General features: G+C 35.7%; 1 protein-coding gene across 5 annotated transcripts in view; it reads left to right on the forward strand.

Annotated features, from left to right (window-relative positions):
• AXDND1 (axonemal dynein light chain domain containing 1) overlaps positions 1-22,306 on the forward strand; it is a 168,059-nt gene that overhangs the window by 29,807 nt on the left and 115,946 nt on the right. For 4 of the 5 annotated variants that reach the window (XM_049868411.1, XM_049868410.1, XM_049868413.1 and 1 more), the window contains 5 exons: positions 8,765-8,821; positions 9,449-9,551; positions 12,858-12,979; positions 20,603-20,743; positions 21,449-21,553. In XM_049868411.1, the coding sequence (XP_049724368.1) occupies positions 8,765-8,821; positions 9,449-9,551; positions 12,858-12,979; positions 20,603-20,743; positions 21,449-21,553 (528 nt within the window). Of the gene's footprint in view, positions 1-5,159; positions 5,281-5,891; positions 5,978-8,764; positions 8,822-9,448; positions 9,552-12,857; positions 12,980-20,602; positions 20,744-21,448; positions 21,554-22,306 lie in introns of all 5 variants that reach the window. The other variant, XM_049868414.1, reaches the window with a different exon arrangement.

Here is a 22,306-nt window from a genome sequence, read left to right on the forward strand (position 1 = left end):
CCTTCAAGTTGCTGTTGTCAATTTCATCCTGTATAAATAGATCTTAAAAGAGCACAATGCTCAAGACAGACATTCTTTACTAGTTCTTTACTAGTTGTTTGGTTTTAAGACTTCCTGGGATATTTTTGGTTTAAGGTTTAAAGATTATCTCAGGGCAATAGTTTCAGGGGTTCAGCTAGCCTCCATAGCTCCAGAAATGCTGTATTCCATGAGAATTTGATATTTTGTTCTACCTTTTTCCCTCTTTTGATCACAGTTCTGCTATAGAATCTTTGATCAAAACATTCAGTAATGGTAGCCGGGCATCATCCAGTTCTTCTGGTCTCATGGCAAAGGAGGCAGTGGTTCATGGAGGCAATTAGCCACACAGGTCATTTCTTCCTCCTATTCCTGACTCTCCTTCTTCCTCTGTTGCTCAAGGAGAATAGAGACCAATTGTGTTGCCTTAGATGGCTGCTTGCAAGCTTTTAAGTTTCCCAGGCACTACGCAATAAACTTGGAGATAGAACAGGCACACTAAACATGATGTTAGGACAATTGACTGGGATGTTCCATGAAACTATGACCCTAAACCTCCAAACCGAGGAAACAAATCCCACAAGGTGTTTGGTTGTACATAAACAGCCTTGGCAGCTACTCTTTTTTTTTTTTTTGGTCATTGTTGTAAATATATCTCTCACACAACTTTTACCAATTCATCTTTTTACAGGTGTACAACTTACTGACAACCCAAAAAAACCCACTGCGGTCAAGTCAATTCCAACTCATAGCAACACTATAGGACAGAGTAGAACTGCCCCGTAGAGTTTCCAAGGAGCACCCGGCAGATTCAAACTGCCGACCTCTTGGTTTACAGCTGTAGCACTTAACCACTATGCCACCAGGGTTTCTGAACTTATTGACAGCAATTGCATTAATTGGCTGAACAACTTTACCCTTAATACATTTTTTTCTATTACTGTAAACTGAAACTCAGTGCTTCATAAGCAATAACCTCCTTTTTCCCCCTTCCCCCACTCCTAGTAACCACTAAGAAGTTTTGGTCTCCCTACATTTGTCTATTCTTATCTTTTTATATAAGTGAGATCATACAATATTTGTCCTTTTGTGATTGACTTACTCCACTCAGAATAGTGTCTTCCAGCTCCATCCATATTGTAGCATGTATCAATACTTCATTTCTCTTTGCATATTCCATTGCATGTATTTACCACATTTTGTTTATCCATTCATCTGTTGATGGGCATCTGTTGTTTTCATTTTTTGGCATTGCGAATAGTGCTGCAGTGAACCCTGGTGTGCAAATATCTCTTTGAGCCTCTGCTTTTGATTCTTTCAGGTATATACCTATTCAGAATACCATATGCTGGGTCATATGGTATTCTATTTTTAGTTTTTTGAGGAACCGCCCCACAGTTTTCCACAACTGTGCCATTTTGCATTCCCACCATCAGTGGATAAGGGTAAAGCTTCCAATTTCGCCATGTTCTCACCAACATTTGTTATTTTCTTCTTCTTTTTTTTTTATCTTAGCCATCTTCAAAAAACAAAACAAAACAAAACAAACAGTCCCGTTGAGTCGATTCTGACTCACAGCGACCCTATAAGACAGAGTAGAACTGCCCCATAGAGTTTCCAAGGAGTGCTTGGTGGATTTGAGCTGCTGGCCTTTTGGTTAGCAGCCATAGTACTTAACCACTACGCCACCAGGGTTTCCTTAGCCATCTTAAAAAAACGAGTTAAATGGTATCTCACTGAGGTTTTGATTTGCATCTCTCTGACGGCTAGTGGTGTTGAGCATCTTTTCATGTGTTTGGTGGCGATTCGAATGTCCTTACTGATGAAATGTCTATTCAAGTCCTTTGCCCATTTTTTGATGGGTTGTCTTTTTGTTGTAAAGTTGTCAAAGTTTTATATATATTTTGGTTGTTAACATTTTTATCGGATATATGGTTTCCAAAGATAATCTCCCAGTTGGTAGCTTGTCTTTTACTTTTTTGGTGAAGTCTTTTAGTGAACAAAAGTTTTTAAGTTTTATGAGGCCTCATTTATTTTGTTTTTTGCAGTTCATGGTTTTTTTTTTTAATTAGATAATCCCTTGTTAAAAGCTAGACCTGAAAACCTTGCCCCTGAATTTTCTTCTAAGAATTTTACAGTTTTAGTTTTCACATGTAGGTCTTTAATCCATTCTAAATTTGTTTTTGTGTATGGTGTGGGGCATGTATCTTGTTTCATTTTTCTGCGTGTGGAAATCCAATTTTTCCAACACCATTTATTGAAGAGACTCTTCTCTCCTCATTGAGTGGACTTAGCAACCATGTCAAAAATCAATTGACCAGAGAAGTGTAGGTGTATTTCTGAACTGTCAATTCTATTCCATTGGTCTGTGTGTCTACTGGTGTACTAGTACCAGAATATTTTGATTACTGTAGCTGTATAATATATTTTAAATTCAGGAAGTGTGAGTTCCTGTATTTAGTTCTTCTAATGTAAAGAACCTTTTTTGATAGTACCTCTTGAACAGTGGGAGCAGGGTGATTCCTCAGAGGGAAATCAGGTTATAGTTATTTTAAAGAGGGGGAAATGGATGCCTGGCCAGCAAAATCAGTGGATTTCCACTATAGGTAGAATGTAATAATGTATAGGAAAGCGAGTACTCCAGAATGAGAATGGAAAGATAGCCTAAAACAGATCAAAGATGACCTCAAAATAGGGGGAGGATCATACACATCTGAAAATTTTGTGCAGTAAGTGGCATGATTAAAACTATGCTATAGGGACTTCTTATGTACAACAAAACACCTCATGGGACGCTTTCTTGGTTTGGAGGTTTAGTGTCATGGTTTCATGAGATAGCCCAGTCAATTGGCCTGATATTGTTTTTAGTGTTTCTGTTCTACCTCCTAGTTCGTTGCATAGTGCCTGGGGTCTTAAAAGCTTGTAAGTGGTCATCCAGGTTACAACAGTTGGTCTCTATTTGCCATGAGCAGCAGAGGAAGGAGAGTCAGGAATGGGGGGAGGAACTGGAATGCATGTCTAATTGTGTCCACGAACAACTGCTTCTTTTGCCCTGAGACCAGAAGAACTAGATGGTGCCTAGCTACCATTATTGGACTCAAAACATTTGTTTTGGTCAATATTCTATAGATTAATCATGATCAAAAGGGCAATAAGTATGGAACAGAATTTAAAACTCTGATGGAATCCAGCACTTCTGGAGCCATTCAGGCTAGGTGACCCCCATAACTATTGCCTTGAGATATTCTTTAAACCTTAAACCAAAACTGTCCCCTGAAGTCATCTTTAAGCCAAACAGTAGTTTAGCCTAATTAATAATGTCTGCCTTGAGGATTGTACTCTTTTAAAGAATTTTATCTATATGTAATCAAATGGACAACAGCAACTCGAAGGTTAGATGAGAAGCTTCGGGGGTAGTGAATTTATGTTAATGGTGGTGGAATAATTTGGAAAAAGATAGCAAGAATGGTTGCAAGACTTGAAGAATGTTATCAATGTCACTGAATTATACATGTAGAAATTGTTGAGTTGGTGTATGTTTTTCTTTGTACATTTTCACACACACAAAAAAAACCTTAAAAAAAACAAAAAGCAAAAACTTATCCTATAGGGAGATGAATCTGGCAGCTGCATGTAGAATATACTGAGACTAGAGAATCCACATAAAAAGTAATAAAGACATTGGAAAGTGACAAAAGTACTGCTAGAATGATGTGACAGTGGCTATAAAATTAATAAGTGGTAACGATAGATTTAGGAGCGCTGGTGGAGCAACAGTTAAGTGCTCAGCTGTTAACTGAAAGGTTGGTGGTTCGAACCCACACAGAAGCTCCATGGGAGAAAGACCTGGTGACCTGCTCTCATAAAGATTAAAAAAAAATTACAGCCGAGAAAACCCTTTGAGGCAGCACTGCTGTATCACATGGGGTCACCATGAGTTGAAAATTAATTCAGTGGCACCTAACAACAAAAACAGCAGTGATAGATTGAATGTTGAGGAAAAGAATGACAAGGAATCTAAAACGGATGCTGTGATTTTGATGAGTGGTGGTGCTATCGACAGAATTAGGGAATACCAAAAACCAAACCCATTGCCATTGAGTTGATTCCGACTCATAGCGACCCTATAGGACAGAGTAGAACTGCCCCATAGAGTTTCCAAGGAGCACCTGGTAGATTCGAACTGCTGACTTTTTGGTTAGCAGCCATAGCATGTAACTACTACGCCACCAGGGTTTCCTTAGTGAAAACAGGAAGGTGAAAAATTAGAAGGGAAAGAGAAGAATTCATTTGTACGTAGAAATGACAACTCTGATAAGATGAGATTTGATGACCTTTCCAAGGGAGAGAATATAGAAGGGTAGAGGGATAAGGACAGAACTTTGTGGAGAATTTCCATCTCATAGGCAGGAGGACACAGAGGAGTCTGAGAAGGTGTAGTTAGAATGGGAAGAAAGAACCAGGAGAGTCCGGTAACAGAGGATAGACGAGGAGAGTGTTTTGGAAAAAGTGTGGTAATCAATCCTGGAGAATATTCCATGGATGTAGTGGAAGATAAAAACTGATAACAGGGGGTTTAACTTGGCAGTGGGAAGCCATCATCAGCTTTCTGGAGAACAGTTTCGGAAATTTCAAAAAAGTTTTATTTTTAATAGAAAGAGATAGCGGGAGAGAGAGAGACAAACACCATGATGACATGACAATGATTCATGGTCAAGGAAAGATTTTCCATAAAACGCTTGAGTTATGGACTAAGGGAATGGATCCAATAGAAGGGGAGATACCCAGAAGTTATGATTAATGGAATAAGCTCCTTGAGGATGTAGGCAAAGATGAAATCAAGGATGTAATTGGAGGGAATAATCTTGGGGAGGATGAGAATTACATTTTAGCCTGAGACTGAAAGAAATGAAAGAATTTGTGATGTGAACAAGAATTTTCAAATAGAGAAGACAAAGAACATGGGGGGAACTCATGTCTAATGCCTCAGTCATCTTAGTAAAGGATGAGGTAAGAAGATCAGCTTTGCTGACACAAATGCCTATTTTTACCCAGCAGAAGGATGTATGTGGACCTTACCCACTCTTATCCAGTAGCCAGACAGAAAATTTATTTGTAAATATATTTTTCTTATTTTCTAGGGATATTTCATTTCTGTATAATGTCAAATATGTAAAGGGAGAGACTAGGGAGAATACGGTCTGTCCCCCACATAAGGACCGTTCATTACAGTCACAAGATGGTATCATTGTCCCTCATAAGGTAAATAAAGTATTTGACAAATAATTTTCTCTCTATTTTAAAAAAGTATTTTCCCAAAATATAAAAGTGTCTTAGTATAACAATAACCTGCATTGCTTATAATCTTCAAAGCCGTTTTAAATTATTTCTAGAAAAGGGTATTTAATTGGGAAAAGTCAAAGATATTTTAAGCCATTTTCTAAACCACAGTTACCCACTTTAATCTAGAAAATACAGTATAGGAGACTAGATTTCTTTGTTTTTTTTTTTTTTCAGAAATTCACAAATCCAGTTGTAGAATTCTTATTTTGGGGGTTTTACTAAGGTGAATTTTAAATTTCCTGTTGAATTTAAAAGACGAGTCAACAAACTTCTGAATATATGGAACACACATGTAACTAATATTAGAACCAAGGCTGTTCTTCAGCTGAAGGTTTTTTTTTCTTTTTTTTAAATGTAAGTGTGCTCTGCTAAGAGTTTTTGCCATTGCCAGGAGCCATGTTACTAATATTATTTCTCTAATCAAAATCTCTCAACTTAATAAATAGTATCCCTTTAGGATAGGAGTTATGATTTATGTAACTCAATTTTTCCAGTTAATATATTTGTTCTTTTCTTTGTTCTTTTTTAAGCCTAAGAGATTAACAGATACTTTGATTCCTGAGGAATTTCATATTGTGTCAAATACAGGAGTTTCAGGTTTGGAGTGTTACGATGAGTGAGTACTATGACATGTACTGAATACCTAACAAGTTGAACTACTTATCCTCTTTTCCAGACACAGAGGAAACTATGAACAGTGGTACACTCATGTTCCTGTGCAATATAAACAGTGAAATGAGGAAATGTTTTGATTAGCTATCCTAGTACAATTTAAGAAAAATACCAAAAACCAATGAAAAAGCCTTAAAAGAGTTTGGAATGTTAGTGATTAGTTCCTGTCTTTTCATGCTGTTTAATTTTAAAATTAAAAAAAAAAAAATCGAACTTTATTCTGAATATTTGACTATGCCTCTTTAGGAATGGCTTTGAGCAATGATCATGGAGACAAAGGAAAGTAGCCAGAATCTCATAATGCATGCTTTAGGACTTAGCTCCAGACTACAGAACAGTCATCTCTAGTTTTCTTTGATTTCTGTTTATGGGCCTGAAAGTGGGATCTTGCTTTTATTTTCTGAGATAGCACTTGAATTTTTTATAGTTTAAAAATGTAGCATTTTGGACTAAGGTTTTATAATAAAATGCCCAGGGGCTGTCAGTCTTTTTACTTTATTCAAATATGTATCTTCTGTGACATTTCATTAAGATGGTGGGTATCAAAATAATGTTTTGCTAAAGAGAACTAAATGGAACTCATTTTTTGATAACTTTTTATTTTTATATAATTTCAAATTTACAAAATATTGTAAAAATAAGTTAATTTTTACCTTCTATCCTAATTCAATGATTATATTTCACCTCATTTGCTTTATCACACACACACATATTCTGTGTGTGTGTATATATGTATATGTGTATATATACACATATATATACACACATACCTCACAGGGGGAAGGCACGGTTGGCAAACAAAAAAGGCATGTGTTATTTGTGTAAAAATACAGTATATATAAAACACACACATATATATATATACATTTTTAACTATTCAAGAGTAAGTTGCAGACATCGTGGCCCTTTACACTAAATACTTTTATTTAGTGTATATTTCCTGACAACATAAACATTCTCTTATATAACAATAGTACCCGTTGCCCATTGCCATTGAGTCGATTCTGACTCATAGCGACCCTATAGTACAGTTATCAAAATCAGAAAAGTTAATGTTGGTGCAATATTATTATCTAATGCACATTCAAATTTTGTCAATTAGCCTTTTTTTTTTTTTTTTTTAGCATAATACAGTTAGTTATATCTGGAACAATTCTGCAGCCTTTCTTCGTCTTTCTTGACCTTGACATTTTTGAAACGTACAGACCAGCTACTGGGTAGGAGGTTACTCAGTTTGGGTTTGTCTGATGTTTTTGTGTGGTTTGATTCAAATAATACATTTTTGTCAGGAACATTACAAAAAAGTAATGCTGTGATCTTTTCAGTGCATCAGGAGAGATGTGATGTCAGTTTGTCCTAACATTGGTGATGATAGCTTTGATCAGCTGGTGCCTGCCAGGTTTTCCACTGGAAAATTAATATTTTTCCGTTTGTATGGAATAAGTATTTTAGGGGGCGATACTTTGGGACTATGTGAACATCTTTCATCAAAATTTTATCCACTAGTTGTCCATCCTTTGATGATTTTTTTTAACTCCATCATTTTTTCTATATTTATTAGTTGGCATTTTACTATTTGGCTCTGGATTTCTATTTTATTCCATGGATTATAATTCTTTACTATCATTATTTATTTTGATGTTCAAATTGTCCCAGATTTGGCCAATGGCAGCTGCTCCAAACTGGGTCTTATGTTTTTTGGAAATGTCCCTATCATTCTTTTAGTACTTTCTTATTTCTTGGTTCAATAAGGTTTCCAGGTTTATCTTGTACTTTCCAACTCCAGCTGTGGATTGAGCCATGAGTCACTTCTCCAGGGAGCCCTGATTACTTTTAGTGGGGAATGGTACTTAGAAACCAAGGTCTGGCTGCTAGGTGTGCTCAGGTATGCTCCTGGGGTATCGTTGCTTCTACTCCCTTTCACACACTCATTTTGAAACTTCAAGTCTTTATATTCCACAGAGATTGTTCACTGGTATAAATTCTGAAACTAGACCTTATTAATCAACTGTGATCCAGAGGGCAGAACCAAAGGAAATGCTTATTTACGAGGGGAAAAAAAAGATTTATAAATAATAATGAATTTAAAGGATTACCATGGAGTTCATGGAGTCAGTTTTATCGTCATACTTATTTAGTTGTAAATAAACTCTTTCAGAGGTTAAATGTGGCTGGGAGTCAGGAAACCTGGGTTCTAGTATCATCTCTGCTTTTTACTAGTTTTGAAAACTGGTCAGTTACTTAACTTTGTTGACCTCAGTATTCTTAGAACATCCTTTCACCTTTGAAAAATGTATTTTTAAAAAATGTATCAAGGAAAATTTCATATTGTAACATATTATTGAGGGATGTGATTAAATTTCTTTTCCTTAAAAATGTCCCAAATATAATAAATGTCATTATCTAGGAAACCCTGGTGGCATAATGGTTAAGTGCTACAGCTGCTAACCAGAGGGTCAACAGTTCAAATCCGCCAGGCGCTCCTTGGAAACTCTATGGGGCAGTTCTACTCTGTCCTATAGGGTCGCTATGAGTTGGAATCGACTCAACAGCACTGGGTTTTTGGATAGATGTCTATGGATATTTAAGTGTGCAATTATGTGCAAAATGATGGGCCTTTTGATTGTCTCTCAGCTTCTCAATTCCATGAAGTTTAAGTTTGTCATGCACTGTGTGATAAACAGGCAGACTATTTTCTTAAAATAACATTTACCTGTCTTGTTTATTGTAGCAAATATACTACTCTGCTCACAGATAGTGAAAACAGACTCTTGCTCTTCCCATCCATGTAAGTACAGTTTATTTTCTAAAGTGTTTCTTGGAAAGAATAACTATATGCATATATTTCATTTTCTTGGTATTTTATTGGACAGACTCTTAAAATTATAGCAGAAACCCAAAACAATTATTACCTATTATACCATCATTTAATCAGTGTTTTCATTTGTCCAATCTCATATTCAATTTTACATGTTTGTAATAATATTTAAATACTAGTAAATACTTTTATATTCTACGCTTAGCCATTAATATTTTCTCATGTTGCTATAGTCTTCTTCCTTATCTCTCCTTTACTTCTTTTCTTCTCTCACATTATGAGGTAACCAATGTTAACAGTTTGGTGTTTATCTCTCCACATCTTTTTCTGTGTTCTTACAATCCTACACAATGTGTATATAGAATTTTTGGAGAGAAACTTAATTTGTTTTATGAGAAAAGGGTCATACTATTTGCATTTTTCTACCACTTGTTTTTCTCACTGAAAACATACTATTAGATCAATAAATATAGGTCTAATACTTTAAATGGCATTAATACTTTGTGTAATATATATTTCTTTACACACTTTTTTTTGCTATTTGAGGATGATCTGTTGTAACACTAATTACATAATTCTACCACCTTGATCTTTTAGGAAACCTAATAGAAGAGTAGAAGTGTTCCAGCTGAGTGACGTGATGGATACTATGCTAGAGAGGGCTGGTGTGGAAAATAAGGAATATACAGGGCCAACCCAGGTAATTGCAAAGCTCAATGTAACCTAGTGGTTAAGAGCATGCACTCTAGAAGCAGAATGCCTGAGCTGGAATCCTGGCTGTGCCATTTATTAGCTGGTGACATTGGATAAGCCATTTAATGTATTCATGCCTCAGTTTTCTTATCTGCAAGTTAGAGATAATAATGTTACCTACCTCATAGGGCTGTTGTGGAGATTAAATGACATAATGTATAAAGTGCTTAGAACAGTTCTTGGCACATGGTAAGTGCTATATAATTAATTATTAGTATTATTATTGCTGCATTTAAATAAATAAAAGACCCTATTGATTGTAAGTCCCTTATTATGTACCACTTAAAAATACTTGCAGTTAAACCACTGCCAATTAAACCATGCTCTATTACCACTTATAATTTTTATTTTGTACTTAATAAGCATTCTTTCAGTCTTATATAAATAATTTTTTTCTTTGTGAGGGGTATTTCTTTTTTTCATTTTTGTTGTGTAAATTTTTATTTTGATATAACTTGAAACTTACAGAAAAGTTACAAGCATAATGCAAGGAACTCCTATGTAAACTTAACCCGGATTCACCAATTATTTACATCGTGCCCCATTTATCATTCTCTGTATGTGTGTATGTATGTATATATATATGTATATACACACACACACACAGAAAAAGAGAGAGAGAGTGCACCCTGGTGGTACATTGGTTAAGTGCTGGGATGCTAACTGAAAGGTAGGTGGTTTGAACTCACCTAGCAGGGAAATATTAAACGATGCAGGAAGCATTAAAGGAAAATGGAAGGAATACACAGAGTCACTATACCAAAAAGGATTGGTCGACATTCAACCATTTCAGGAGGTAGCATATGATTAGGAACCAATGATACTGAAGGAAGAAGTCCAAGCTGCACTGAAGGCATTGGCAAAAAACAAAGAGCCAGGAATTGATGAAATACCAATTGAGATGTTTCAGCGAACAGATGCAGCACTGGAAGTGCTCAGTTGTCTGTGCCAAGAAATTTGGAAGACAGCTACCTGCCCAACTGACTGACTAGAAGAGATCCAAATTTACGCCTGTTCCCAAGAAAGGTGTCCAACCCAATGCGGAAATTATTGAAAGGTATCACTGATATCACACACAAGTAAAATTTTGCTGAAGATCATTCAAAAGTGGCTGCAGCAGTATATTGACAGGGAACCGCCAGAAATTCAAGACAGATTCAGAAGAGGATGTGATACCAGGGATACCATTGCTGATGTCAGATGGATTCTGGCTGAAAGTAGAGAATACCAGAAAGATGTTTACCGGTGTTTTATTGACTATGCAAAGGCTGTGTGGATAATAACAAATTATGAATAATATTGCAAAGAATGGGAATTCCAGAACACTTAATTGTGCTCATGAGGAACCTGTACATAGATCAAGAGGCAGTCGTTCTAACAGAACAAGGGAGTACTGTGTGGTTTAAATTCAGGAAAGGTGTATGGCAGGATTGTATCCTTTCACTAATTCAATCTGTATGCTGAGAAAATAATCCAAGAAGCTGGGCTGTATGAAGAATGGGGCATCAGAATTGGGGAAGACTTGTTAATAACCTGCGATATGCAGATGACACAACCTTGCATATTGAAAGTGAGGAGGACTTGAGGCACTTACTGATGAAGATCAAATACCACAGCCTTCAGTATGGATTACACCTCAACATAAAGAAAACAAAGATCCTCACAACTGGACCAATAAGCAACATCATGATAAATGGAGAAAAGACTGACGTTGTCAAAGATTTCATTTTACTTGGATCCACAATCAATATCCATGCAAGCCGCAGTCAAGAAATCAAAAGACGCGTTGCATTGGGCAAATCTGCTGCAAAAGACCTCTTTAAAGTGTTGAAAAGCAAAGATGTCACCGTGAAGACAAAAGTGTGCCTGACCCAAGCCATGGTGTTTTCAATCACCTCATATGTATGCGAAAGCTGGACAATGAATAAGGAAGCCCAAAGAAGGAACAAATCTGTCTTGGAAGAAGTACAACCAGAATGCTCCTTAGAAGCAAGGATGGTGAGACTGTGTCTCACATACTTTGGACATGTTATCAGGACGGATCAGTCCCTGGAGAAGGACATCATGCTTGATAAAGTGAAGGGCCAATGAAAAAGAGGAAAACCCTCAACGAGATAGATTGACACAGTAGCTGCAACAATGGGCTCAAGCATGACAACGATTGTGAGGATGGTGCAGGATTGATTGGGCAGTGTTTCATTCTGTTGTGCATGGGGTCACTATGAGTGAGAACTGACTTGATGGCACCTAACAAAAACAGCAAAGCAGCTCTGCAGGAGAAAGACCTGGCGACCTGCTTGCATAAAGATTAGAACCCAGAGAACTCTATGGAACAGTTCTACTCTGTCACAGATGGTCACTATGAGCCAGAATTGACTTGCCAACACACAACAACATGTATATGTTGTTATGATTATATATGTAATTTTTTCTGAATTGTTTTAGAGTTGGAGACATCATGCCATTTACCACCAGCTATTTCAGTGTGTATGTCCTAAGGACAAAGACATTCTCTTACGTATTCATAATAAAACAAACAAAAAAAAACCCAAACCCATTGCTGTCGAGTCAATTTCGACTCATAGCGACCGTATAGGACAGAGTGATTGCCCCATAGAGTTTCCAAAGAGTGTCTGGTGAATTCGAACTTCTGACCTTTTGGATAGCAGCCAAGCTCTTATCCACTACGCCACCATATTCATCATACAGGTATCAAAATCAGGAAATTTAACATTGATCCATTAGTATTATCTACTATAGTCTGTATTCAAATTTCATTAACTGTCCCTATAATGTCTTTATAGCTACTTTTTCCCCTTGTTCCAGACCCCAGGATCACAATGCTTTTAGTTGTCACATACTTTTGAACAACTTTAATCTCAAACAAATCCTCATCCTTTCTTCGTTTTTCTTAACCTTGGTATTTTGAAGAGCACAGACCAGTTATTTCGTAGGGTGTTCGTAAATTTGGATTTGTCCGATGTACTCTCGGGATTTGATTCTGGGTTTGCATTTTTGATAGGTATACCACAGAAATGATGATGTGGCCTTCTCAGTGCATCATATAAAAAGGCACATGATTATACATAGATTTTTAAAAATCATATCAGTTTTGTATATATGTAAAAAGGAAAACGTAAGTGAAACAAATTGATCAAGGTGTGTCTAAAACTTACGCACATTCAGAATACGTACCTCCTAAAATGGCTTTTACTGATATGACTCATAAGTACTGGTTGTCTTATTCTGCCAGATGCACAAACTACTACATATGTTGAAGAAGGAACAGAGCATTTACAACACAATATTTCATGAACTTATTCGACAAGTCAGTGTGGACTGTGCAGATAGAGGAGAGTTACTTTCCAAAATCAGGTTAGAGCTGTTATTGAATAACCCTGCTTCCTTTTGAATTTTATATTAGAATATGTTTATATCTGCTTTTGAGAAAGCTGCAAAAATACTCTTCTATGTTCTGTTGATAATAGGGAACCTAATTACATTTCTACTATATTTTGTATGGTAAAGATATAGTAATGGAGAAATTCCTCAAGGTGGTTTCTGTTGAGAAGTTTGACACTGTATTTTTTTTATGATTGGTAGTAAAGTGTTCTGTGAAATAACAGAAGAAGTGTAGGTTCTGCACCCAGATAGATCTGGGATTTAGTTTCAAATCTTCATTTAGGTGTGTGACCTTGGCAAAGTCTGGCCTTAGTTTTCTCATCTGTAAATGAGAATAATAGCTACCGTGAAAGCTTTCATTTGCCTATTTGTTAATTTATCAATGTTATCTATTGAGTGTTTACTTTCTGCCAAGCTTTAAGTTGCTTCATAGGATTGTAAAAAAAAAAAAAAAAAATTTTTTTTTATTGTAGTGGGGTTTTAATGAGCGTACAGAAGTAGGTACTCAATGAATTTAATTATAATTATTATGATGATAAATATTAGTTATGATAATTCTTATTATGATTATGGTACTTTCAAAAAAGCCTAAAAGAATAGTTGAATCAGAATCAGTTCATTACATATCTGCAGCTCACTTTCCATGAACCGTAGGCAAATTTTAGATCTCTCTGAATTATCAGTTTCTTCTAAATGAGAATTAATAATATCAATTTACCGTCTGTTATGGATTGAACTGCATCCCCCAGAAATGTGTGTCAACTTGGCTAGGCCATGATTTCCAGTATTGTGTGGTTGTCCACCATCTTGTGATCTGACGTGATTTTCCTACGTGTTGTAAATCCTACCTCTATGATGTTAATGAGGCGGAAATACATGCAGTTATGTTAGTGAGGCAGTACTCAATCTACAGGATTGGGTTGTATCTTGAGTCAATCTCTTTTGAGATATAAAAGAGAAAATATAGCAGAGAGGAGAGGGACCTCATGCCACCAAGAATGAAGAACCAAGAGGGGAGTGCATCCTTTGGACTCAGGGTTCCTGCACCGAGAAGCTTCTAGACCAGGGGAAAGTTGATGACAAGGACCTTCCCCCGGCGTGGGAAAAGAGAGAGGAAGTCTTCACCTGGAGCTGGTGCCCTGAATTCAGACTTCTAGCCTCCTAGACTGTGAGAGAATAAATTTCTCTTTGTTAAAGCCATCCACTTGTGGTATTTCTGTTATAGCAACACTAGATAACTAAGACACCCTCTTCGCTCACTGTCTGATTTATTGAAGCCGAGTCCCCTCTATCTGGCAGTGCTGAGAAACTAGGAGCAACACCATTAATAAGAAACTAGCCAAGGTTAGATACTAAGAAGTAAGTAGCTGGGACATCATCAAGAACTGAAGAATGCCAATTTACATGAGGATAGGGACAATCAAGGTCTCAGTTGTCAATATAAGAACAAAGCCAGAAGGGATAGATGAGAAACCAAGGCAAAAGAACTAGAGGACTAACAGAATAATCTTGTAGCCAGCATTTTGGTAGGAGCTCTTTTGAAGGTCCAGGGTCCACCTTCCATGAGAGTTTTGTTGTCCTAAGTTGCCATCCTACATGTTTCTGTAGGATGTTGTGAGGATCCAATAAAAAAAACCCGTGCCTGGAAACACCATGTCCTGGAAAATGCTGTCAGCCTTTTATAATCTCTCTCTGTTGGCATGTTACTGTACTTTCTGCTCTCTCATTGAGCACTTTCTGATCAGCTTGTATGTGTATCTGCTTCTCACTCAACTGCCTCTGAGGCCCATTGCTGCAGAAGGAGGGTTTCATAATATTTGTTTTTAGGGGGAAGAATAACTGCCAGTTGGGTATGAACTGAACAATACTTCCCCTTTACCAAGAAATAGGAATGGTGCTGTAATTATTTTTTGGTTGACACTGTAAATACCTATTTGTTGCAGGCATCAGACTTTTTTTTCTCTAGTTATTGTTTTTATTTTTTCTAATGTTTTATTAGAAAATTTTTCAAATCCCCAGAAAAGTTGAATTTTTACTGTGAACACACATGTACTCACCACCTAGATTCTACCATTAATTTTTTAGTCTGCTTGTTTTATCACACACCTGTCCATCTATCCATCCTATCCATCTATCAATTTCATGCATTTCAAAGTAAGTTGCAAACATCAGTGTGTTTCTTCCTAAATACTTCATCATGTGTATCATTAATCAGAATTCAATCTTTATATTTCTTTTCTTTTTGAGTAAAATTTATGTACACTGACATGCATAGATCTTGTGTACATTTGTTGACTTTTGACAAACGAATACACCTGTGTAACCTAAACCTTTATCAAGATATAGAATATTACTATCACTCCATAAAGTTTCCTCATGCTCCTTCCCAGTAAATTCCCACCTCCACATTTCTAGACGCAACCACTGTTCTGACATTTTTTCTATCTTAGATTAGTTTTGCTTATTCAGGAACTTCATATAAATGGAATTATATACGACATACTCTTTAATGTAAGGCTTCTTTCATGCGGCATAATTTTTTTAGATTAATCCATATGTTCCTTGTATTGTCTTGTTCCTTTTTATTGCTGAGTAATATTCCATTGTATGAACATACCACAGTTTATCTGTTCTCCCATTGATGGGCACTGGGCCGTTTCTAGTTTTGGGCTTTTATGATTAAAGCTACAGCTTGTTTTCGTACAAGTCTTTCTGTGAAAATATGTTTTCATTTCTTGGGTAAATACCTAAGGGTAGGATTGCTGGTTTATAGGATAGTTGTTAAGTCTATTTTTATGACAAATTGTCAGACCTTTCCTCAAAGTGGTTGTGCCATTATATACTCCCACTAACAATGTATAAGAATTCTAGTTGCTTCACATCTTTGCCAACATTTGGTATTGTAAGTCTTTTTTAATTTCAGCCATTCTGGTGGGTGTGTAATAGTATGTCATTATGGTTTTAACTTGCATTTCCCTGCTGAGTAAGGATGTTGGGCACTTTTGAATGTGATTACTGGCCATATGTTCTTTTTGTAAAGTGTATATTCAAATTTTTTTGCCTATTTTTAAATGGAGTTATTTGTCTTTTTCTTATTGAGTTGTAGGAGTCCTTTAGATATTCTAGAAACTAGTCTTTTTTAAAATATGTTTTTAAAAAAAATTTTTTTCTCACAGTCTGTGACTTGCCTACTCAGCTTAAGTTCTCACTTAAAAAAAAATTAACAGACTTCAATTTTTCAGAACAGTTTTAGATTTACAGAAAAATTGAGCAGATAGTACTTGCAGTTCCCACATACCCTTCCCCTCCTCCCCCTCAACAGTTTCTGCTATTATTAACATCTTGCATTAGTGTGATATTTTAATTACAGGTAATGGATCAGTATTGATATATTATCATTAACTATAGCCCATAGTTAAAAGATGTCAGTATATCTTTTTCCATTCTTTTACTTTTAACCTGTTCATGTCTTTATATTTAAATGTGTTTCTTGTAGGCAGAATATAATGTCATTTTGCTTTTTAAATTTAATCTAACAATCTCTGCCTGTGAATTGGAGCTTTTAGACCGTTTATATATAATGTGATTATTGATAGAGTAAGATTTGAGTCAATCCTCTTCGTATTTGCTTTCTACTTGTTCCATCTGTTCTTTTCCCTCTTTTTCTGTCTTCTTTTGGACTGAATATTTTTATGATTCTGTTTTATATTCTTATTGTCTTTACTAGCTATAACTCTTTGTTTTCTTATTTTAATAGTTGTTTTAAAGTTTATAATATACATCTTTAACTTATCACAGTCTACCTTCAGGTGATATTATACCACTTCATGTGTGGTATGAGAACCTTACAATGGTATACATCCATTTCTTCCTTCCAAACGTTTATGTTATTGTTGTCATGCATTTTGTTTACATGGCGTTATAAATTCCACAACATAGTGTTATTATTTTTGTTTAAATAGTTGTTTATCTTTTTAAAAATTTAAATAAGAAGAAAAAATTAATTTATTTACTCATGTAGTTACCATTTCTGATAGTAGATTCAGTTTTCCATATGATATCATTTTTCTTCAGGACTTATTTTAACATTTCTTATTGTGTGTGTCTGCTGGTGATTAATTATTTCAGCTTTTGTATGTCTCACCTTCATTTTTGAAAGATACTTTCACTGGGCATAGTTTTTTTTTTTTTTTTTCAGCACTTTGAAGATGTTGCTTCACTGTCTTCTCACTTGCATTGTTTCCAATGAGAAATCTGCTGTTATTATCTTCATTCCTCTGTGTGTAACATAGCTTTTTTCTCAGTCTGCTTTTAAGATTTTCTCTCTATTGGTGGTTTTGAGCAATTTGATTATGATGTGCTTGGTATAGTTTTCTTCACATTTCTCGTGCTTGGTGTTCATTCAGATTCTTGGATCTGGGGTTTATTTTTTTTACCAAATTTGGGAATTTTTTGGCCACTATTTGTTCAAGTATTTTTCTGCTCTCCCTGCCCTTTCAGAGGAGTCCATTTATACATGTATTAGGCCACTTGAAGTTGTCGCACAGGTTACTGTTGTTCTGAACATTATTTCCCTATTTTTTTCTCTCTGTGTTTCATTTTGGATAGTTTCTATTGCTATACCTTCAAGTACACTAATTTTTTTTCCTGAAATATCTAATCTGCCACTAATCCCATCCAGTATATTTTTCATCTCAGACATTGTAGTTTTCATCTCTAGAAACTCATTTTTTAAAATATCTTCCATGTCTCTACTTAACTTTTTGAACATATGGAATACAGTTATAATAACTCTTTTAATGCTCTTGTCTGTTAACTCTAACATCTATGCCAGTTCTTGGTTGGTTTGGTTGATTGGTTTTCTCTTCATGGATTTGTCTTACTGCTTATTTACATGCTTTGTAATTTTTGATTGGTTGACAGACATCATGAACTTTACCTTGATGGATGATGAATATTTTTGTATTTCTCCAGCTTTGTTCTGGGATGCAATCAAGTTTCATGCAAACAGTTTGATTCTTCTAGACCTTTAGATGAGAAAAGAGAAGTGCTCAATCTAAGGATAATTATTTCTAAATACTGAGGCAAGACCTTTCTGTGTACCATACCCAATGCTCATAAATCACGAAGTTTTTCCAATCTGCTGGTTGAAGCTGGCACTATTTCCAGCCAGGTATGAGTGCTGGCGACTCTTACTTCTGATCCCTTTGAGTAGTTCTTTCTCTGATCTTAGGTAGTTTCTTCACATTTATTCACTGATCAGCATTTAGCCGCATACTTGAGGAGTACCTTCTGTGGATACCCAGACTTCTCTCTCTGTGCAGCTCTCTCCTCTCTGGTACTCTGTCCTATGAACTCTAGTTGCTTCCATGTCTTTAGATTCTTAGATCTGCCTCCTTAGCACAGGGACTCCATTGACATTCTCCTAGGTTCCCTTTCCTTGCACTATAGCCTGGAAATTCTTTCAAGTATGTAAGCTTGGTCAGTTGTAGGACTCACCTTATTTAATTCCAGTCTCTCAGAGATCACTTTCTTTTATTGCCTGATATTCAGTGTCTTGAAAATTGTTGTTTCACATACTTTGTCCATTTTTTGTTGTTTCAGGCAAGAGAGTAAATTTAGTTCCTCTGGATTTCTTTTTACATTCCCTGTACCTATATAAAAAAATTTATTTATTTATTTTATACCTATACTTGTGAATTAATATCTTTCCTAAGTTTTGGGAAATTATTAACAATGATCTCTTTGAGTAATGTCTCTTCATTCTCTCTGTTTTCTTTTTCTGGAACTCTAATTAGATTTATATTAGATATTCTCATTCTATCCTTTTTGTCTCTTAATCTCTTTTTCATAATTTCTGTCTCATTGTTTCTATGCTGCATTCTAGGAAATTTTTTCAGGACATTAATATCCTTTTTGGCTGTGTCTATTAAAAAAAAAAATTTTTTTTTTTTATTCTGCTGTAACCCGTGTATTGAATTTTACAATTCAGCTGCATTTTTCCCTGAAAGTTCTGTTGATTTGTTTCCATATATATCTTATCATATATGATAATTCCTCATTGCTTGTTCACTTTTAGATTCCATCTTTTATTTCTCAAATATTTCACACATAGTCGTTTAATATTCTAATCTGATAATTCTGATATATGAAGACCTTTGGTGTCTAAATATACTTTTTATTGTTTCTTCTGATTCTCATTCATGATCGTTTATTTATATGAGTATTTTGCAGTCTGCTTGTGAACTAATATTTGGGCAATCTTAATCATGGAGTCCTCAGGGCTTAAATCAGAGACGCTTTCCTCAAAAGTGGATTTGTATTTGCTCCCTTCTGTAATTATGGCTCATGCAATAGTCCTATGCTCAGGTCCTCCACTTTGAAGTGGGCCTAAGGCATAGTCTCTGGGTCCTAGTGTTGATATTTTTTCCAGGGGTAACTCTGACCTTGCATCTGCTTACTGCATACTGCTCAACACCTTCCACTCCATGCCTCACTCTTAGTGATCTGTGAGACAGCCCCATTTTTAGTTCATTGTATTTTGTTTCTTTTTTATCCTTACCAAAAAAACCAAACCCATTGCCGTTGAGTTGATTCTAGCTCTTAGCGACCGTATAGGACAGAGTAGAACTGCCCCATAAAAAAAAAAAGCCCCATAGGGTTTCTCTATTTGTTCCTCTAATTCCAGTAATGCTTTGAAAAGTGTGCTGTATTGTGGATCTAATTGTGTGGTAATGGGAGGGCCCTTCAGAGCATCTGGTCCCCTATGTTGCCAGGAAGGAAAGTCCTAAAGCAGGTATTCTTTAAAATTAGTATTTTCCAATATATGAGCTTCATATCAAGCTGATAGTGTTCCAGTCAGTGTAAATGTTTAAGCAAGGACTGGATAATCCTTTTTTGTCAGTGACCACCTTTCTGTCAGTGGGTGAAAGATTAGATGAAATGACCATTCCAAATCAAAGCTATTACAATTTAGAACCTCAGGCTTAGGGTATAACACCTAGGTCACTTTTTAATATAAATGAATGCTGCTTAGTATGGTCTCTGTAATTTATCACCTGTGATCATTTTCAAATATTTTGTTTGGCTTTATTCAGAAGCAAAAGAAATTGCTTCTTTGTATTTTATGGCATTTCTTTGTTTATTTGATAACAGTTGGTATCTTTTTACATTTTGATTAACTTGAGAAAACTAGTTTTACTCATGAATTCAACTGTTTATCAAAATCTCACTATATTCAAGGCACTCTGTTAGATGATGTAAAGATACAAGTATATGACATGGTTTCTGTCCTCATAGACTTTATAATCTAGAAGAAGAAATAAAATAAGTCATTATTTTTGTCTCACATCTCAGACATGATGTTCCGAATATTTATGGCTGTGGTTACAGTTCTCCATAATTGTTCATTCACTTGTATGAGCATGACAGGAATACACAGCCTAGATCCCTTTCTTTTTCTATCTTGTTCTTCCCATATATCTTTTGTGCCTGTTTCCCATTTCTTTCTCTAAAATTATTTTCTCTCTCACATATTTTCTGGCTCCTTTTTCCTTTCCTTCATTACGATGTCTGTGTCCCTTCTTTCTCATGTAGAGAGAGGTATGTGCAAATGCTTGACCAGATTGCCCGGCAGATGATTGACTTCTACAAAGATTTGGTGGCTCAGCGAATAATGGACCAGCGCATTTTAGAGGAACTGTATAATTTCAAGAATGTTATTGAGGAACTGACCAGGTAAAAATTGTGATTATCTTAAACACAAAAACAAACATCAGAGCCATATCTCTAAAGAGAGTGAAAAGTTAATAGGGAAAGTGAATTGGTTAAAGCTGAGGACTCTTTTGCCCTCCTTTCATGTATAACAAGAGAATAGAAAGAACTGGATGTAGATTAGATATAGATGTAGAGAGTTGGGTTACATTTGGTTAGCACAAAGCTGGTAGGGAAAAAATTCTTGCTCTTCCTTCCAAGATAGAGATGTTTCTCTTAATTAGGTTATAAAGCAGGGCCATGATTATGGATGTTGAGGTTCAAATACCAAAGAGAATAAGCAATATTTAGCAAACAAGGTTAGTGATTATCTAACTTGTGGCAAGAGATTAGTGGCAAGAATGAAGAGGACAGGGTAGACATGTCAGACAGTGGGGTAGAGCAGCCTGGAAGCCCTGGTTGTCAGCACTTGCCTACAGGATCCAGTACTCCATCCTAGAGGATCCTCCACATCTTCTTTGTGCCTCTTCTAGACAGCAAGATTTGATTGCCAAACCCTGGTAAGATTTCATCCAGAATGTACACTAGAGTGTATTTGGCTTATGAGTTGGAAAAACCAAGAAGAGAGGTACATATGGTAACTGAAAAATGCCTGACTATAAACCTGACTTCCTGAGTAGAAATGTTTTGGAAGTCTCCAATATGAGTATAAAATTTCTTTTATTTCAGAGAGCTGTATCTGGTTCGGCAACATGATATAAAATTAACAAAGGAAGCAGAGAAGGCCCATAAGGACTTGGCACAAGCTCTTTTAGATGCTGAAAAGAATGCAAAGTGAGTTGTTTAAAGTTTGTATAGCTTATATGGTAGAAGGAGAGGCGTGTATGGAAGTTCTGCAGCATGCATTGCATCTCTAGTCTTGAACTGCTGCTAAAACTGTCTAAATATCCTTCCACTTATGTGTTATTATGTCTACAACAATTTTCTTTTTACCAAAGTACAAACTGCTCCTTAGGAAATAGGTAAATAATCAAGAGTTTATCTATTTTATACTGTAATTATCTTTATCTGTACTATTTCAGAGAAACAGTATATAGCATGGTCTGCATTATTAAAGAGCCATCTTGTTTAATATCATTTGTAACCTTAAATATATATACATATTTACATAGTTTAAACCAATTTCAGTAACTATGGGTATTATGGCTGTTATATAATAGCCAGTATATGAAAAAACACATATGATACTAACTTTCTGAATTCTAAAAACATATATAGATTACTTTACCTGAATTTAGTTGATTTCTCATTCTGGGTAGAAAGAAAATAAAACATGATGCTTCTTTTGGAAACAGATTGTTGGCTTTTATTCATTTTGTTGAATGATGTTTGTGGGTTGTTACTTTCTGGTTTTCTAGATGAAAGTATGGAGGGAACACTGTGCATAGCACAGAGATACTTCTTTGTGATCTTGGGAAGGTCACTTGACCTTTCTGGTCCTCATTTTTTCTATATGTAAAATGGGGATTATAATTGTACCTATCTCACAGGATTGTTGTGAGGATTAAAGAAAATAATATGTGTCTC

The sequence above is a fragment of the Elephas maximus genome, chromosome 24 (assembly GCF_024166365.1).
Source record: "Elephas maximus indicus isolate mEleMax1 chromosome 24, mEleMax1 primary haplotype, whole genome shotgun sequence".
NCBI lineage: Eukaryota > Metazoa > Chordata > Mammalia > Proboscidea > Elephantidae > Elephas > Elephas maximus.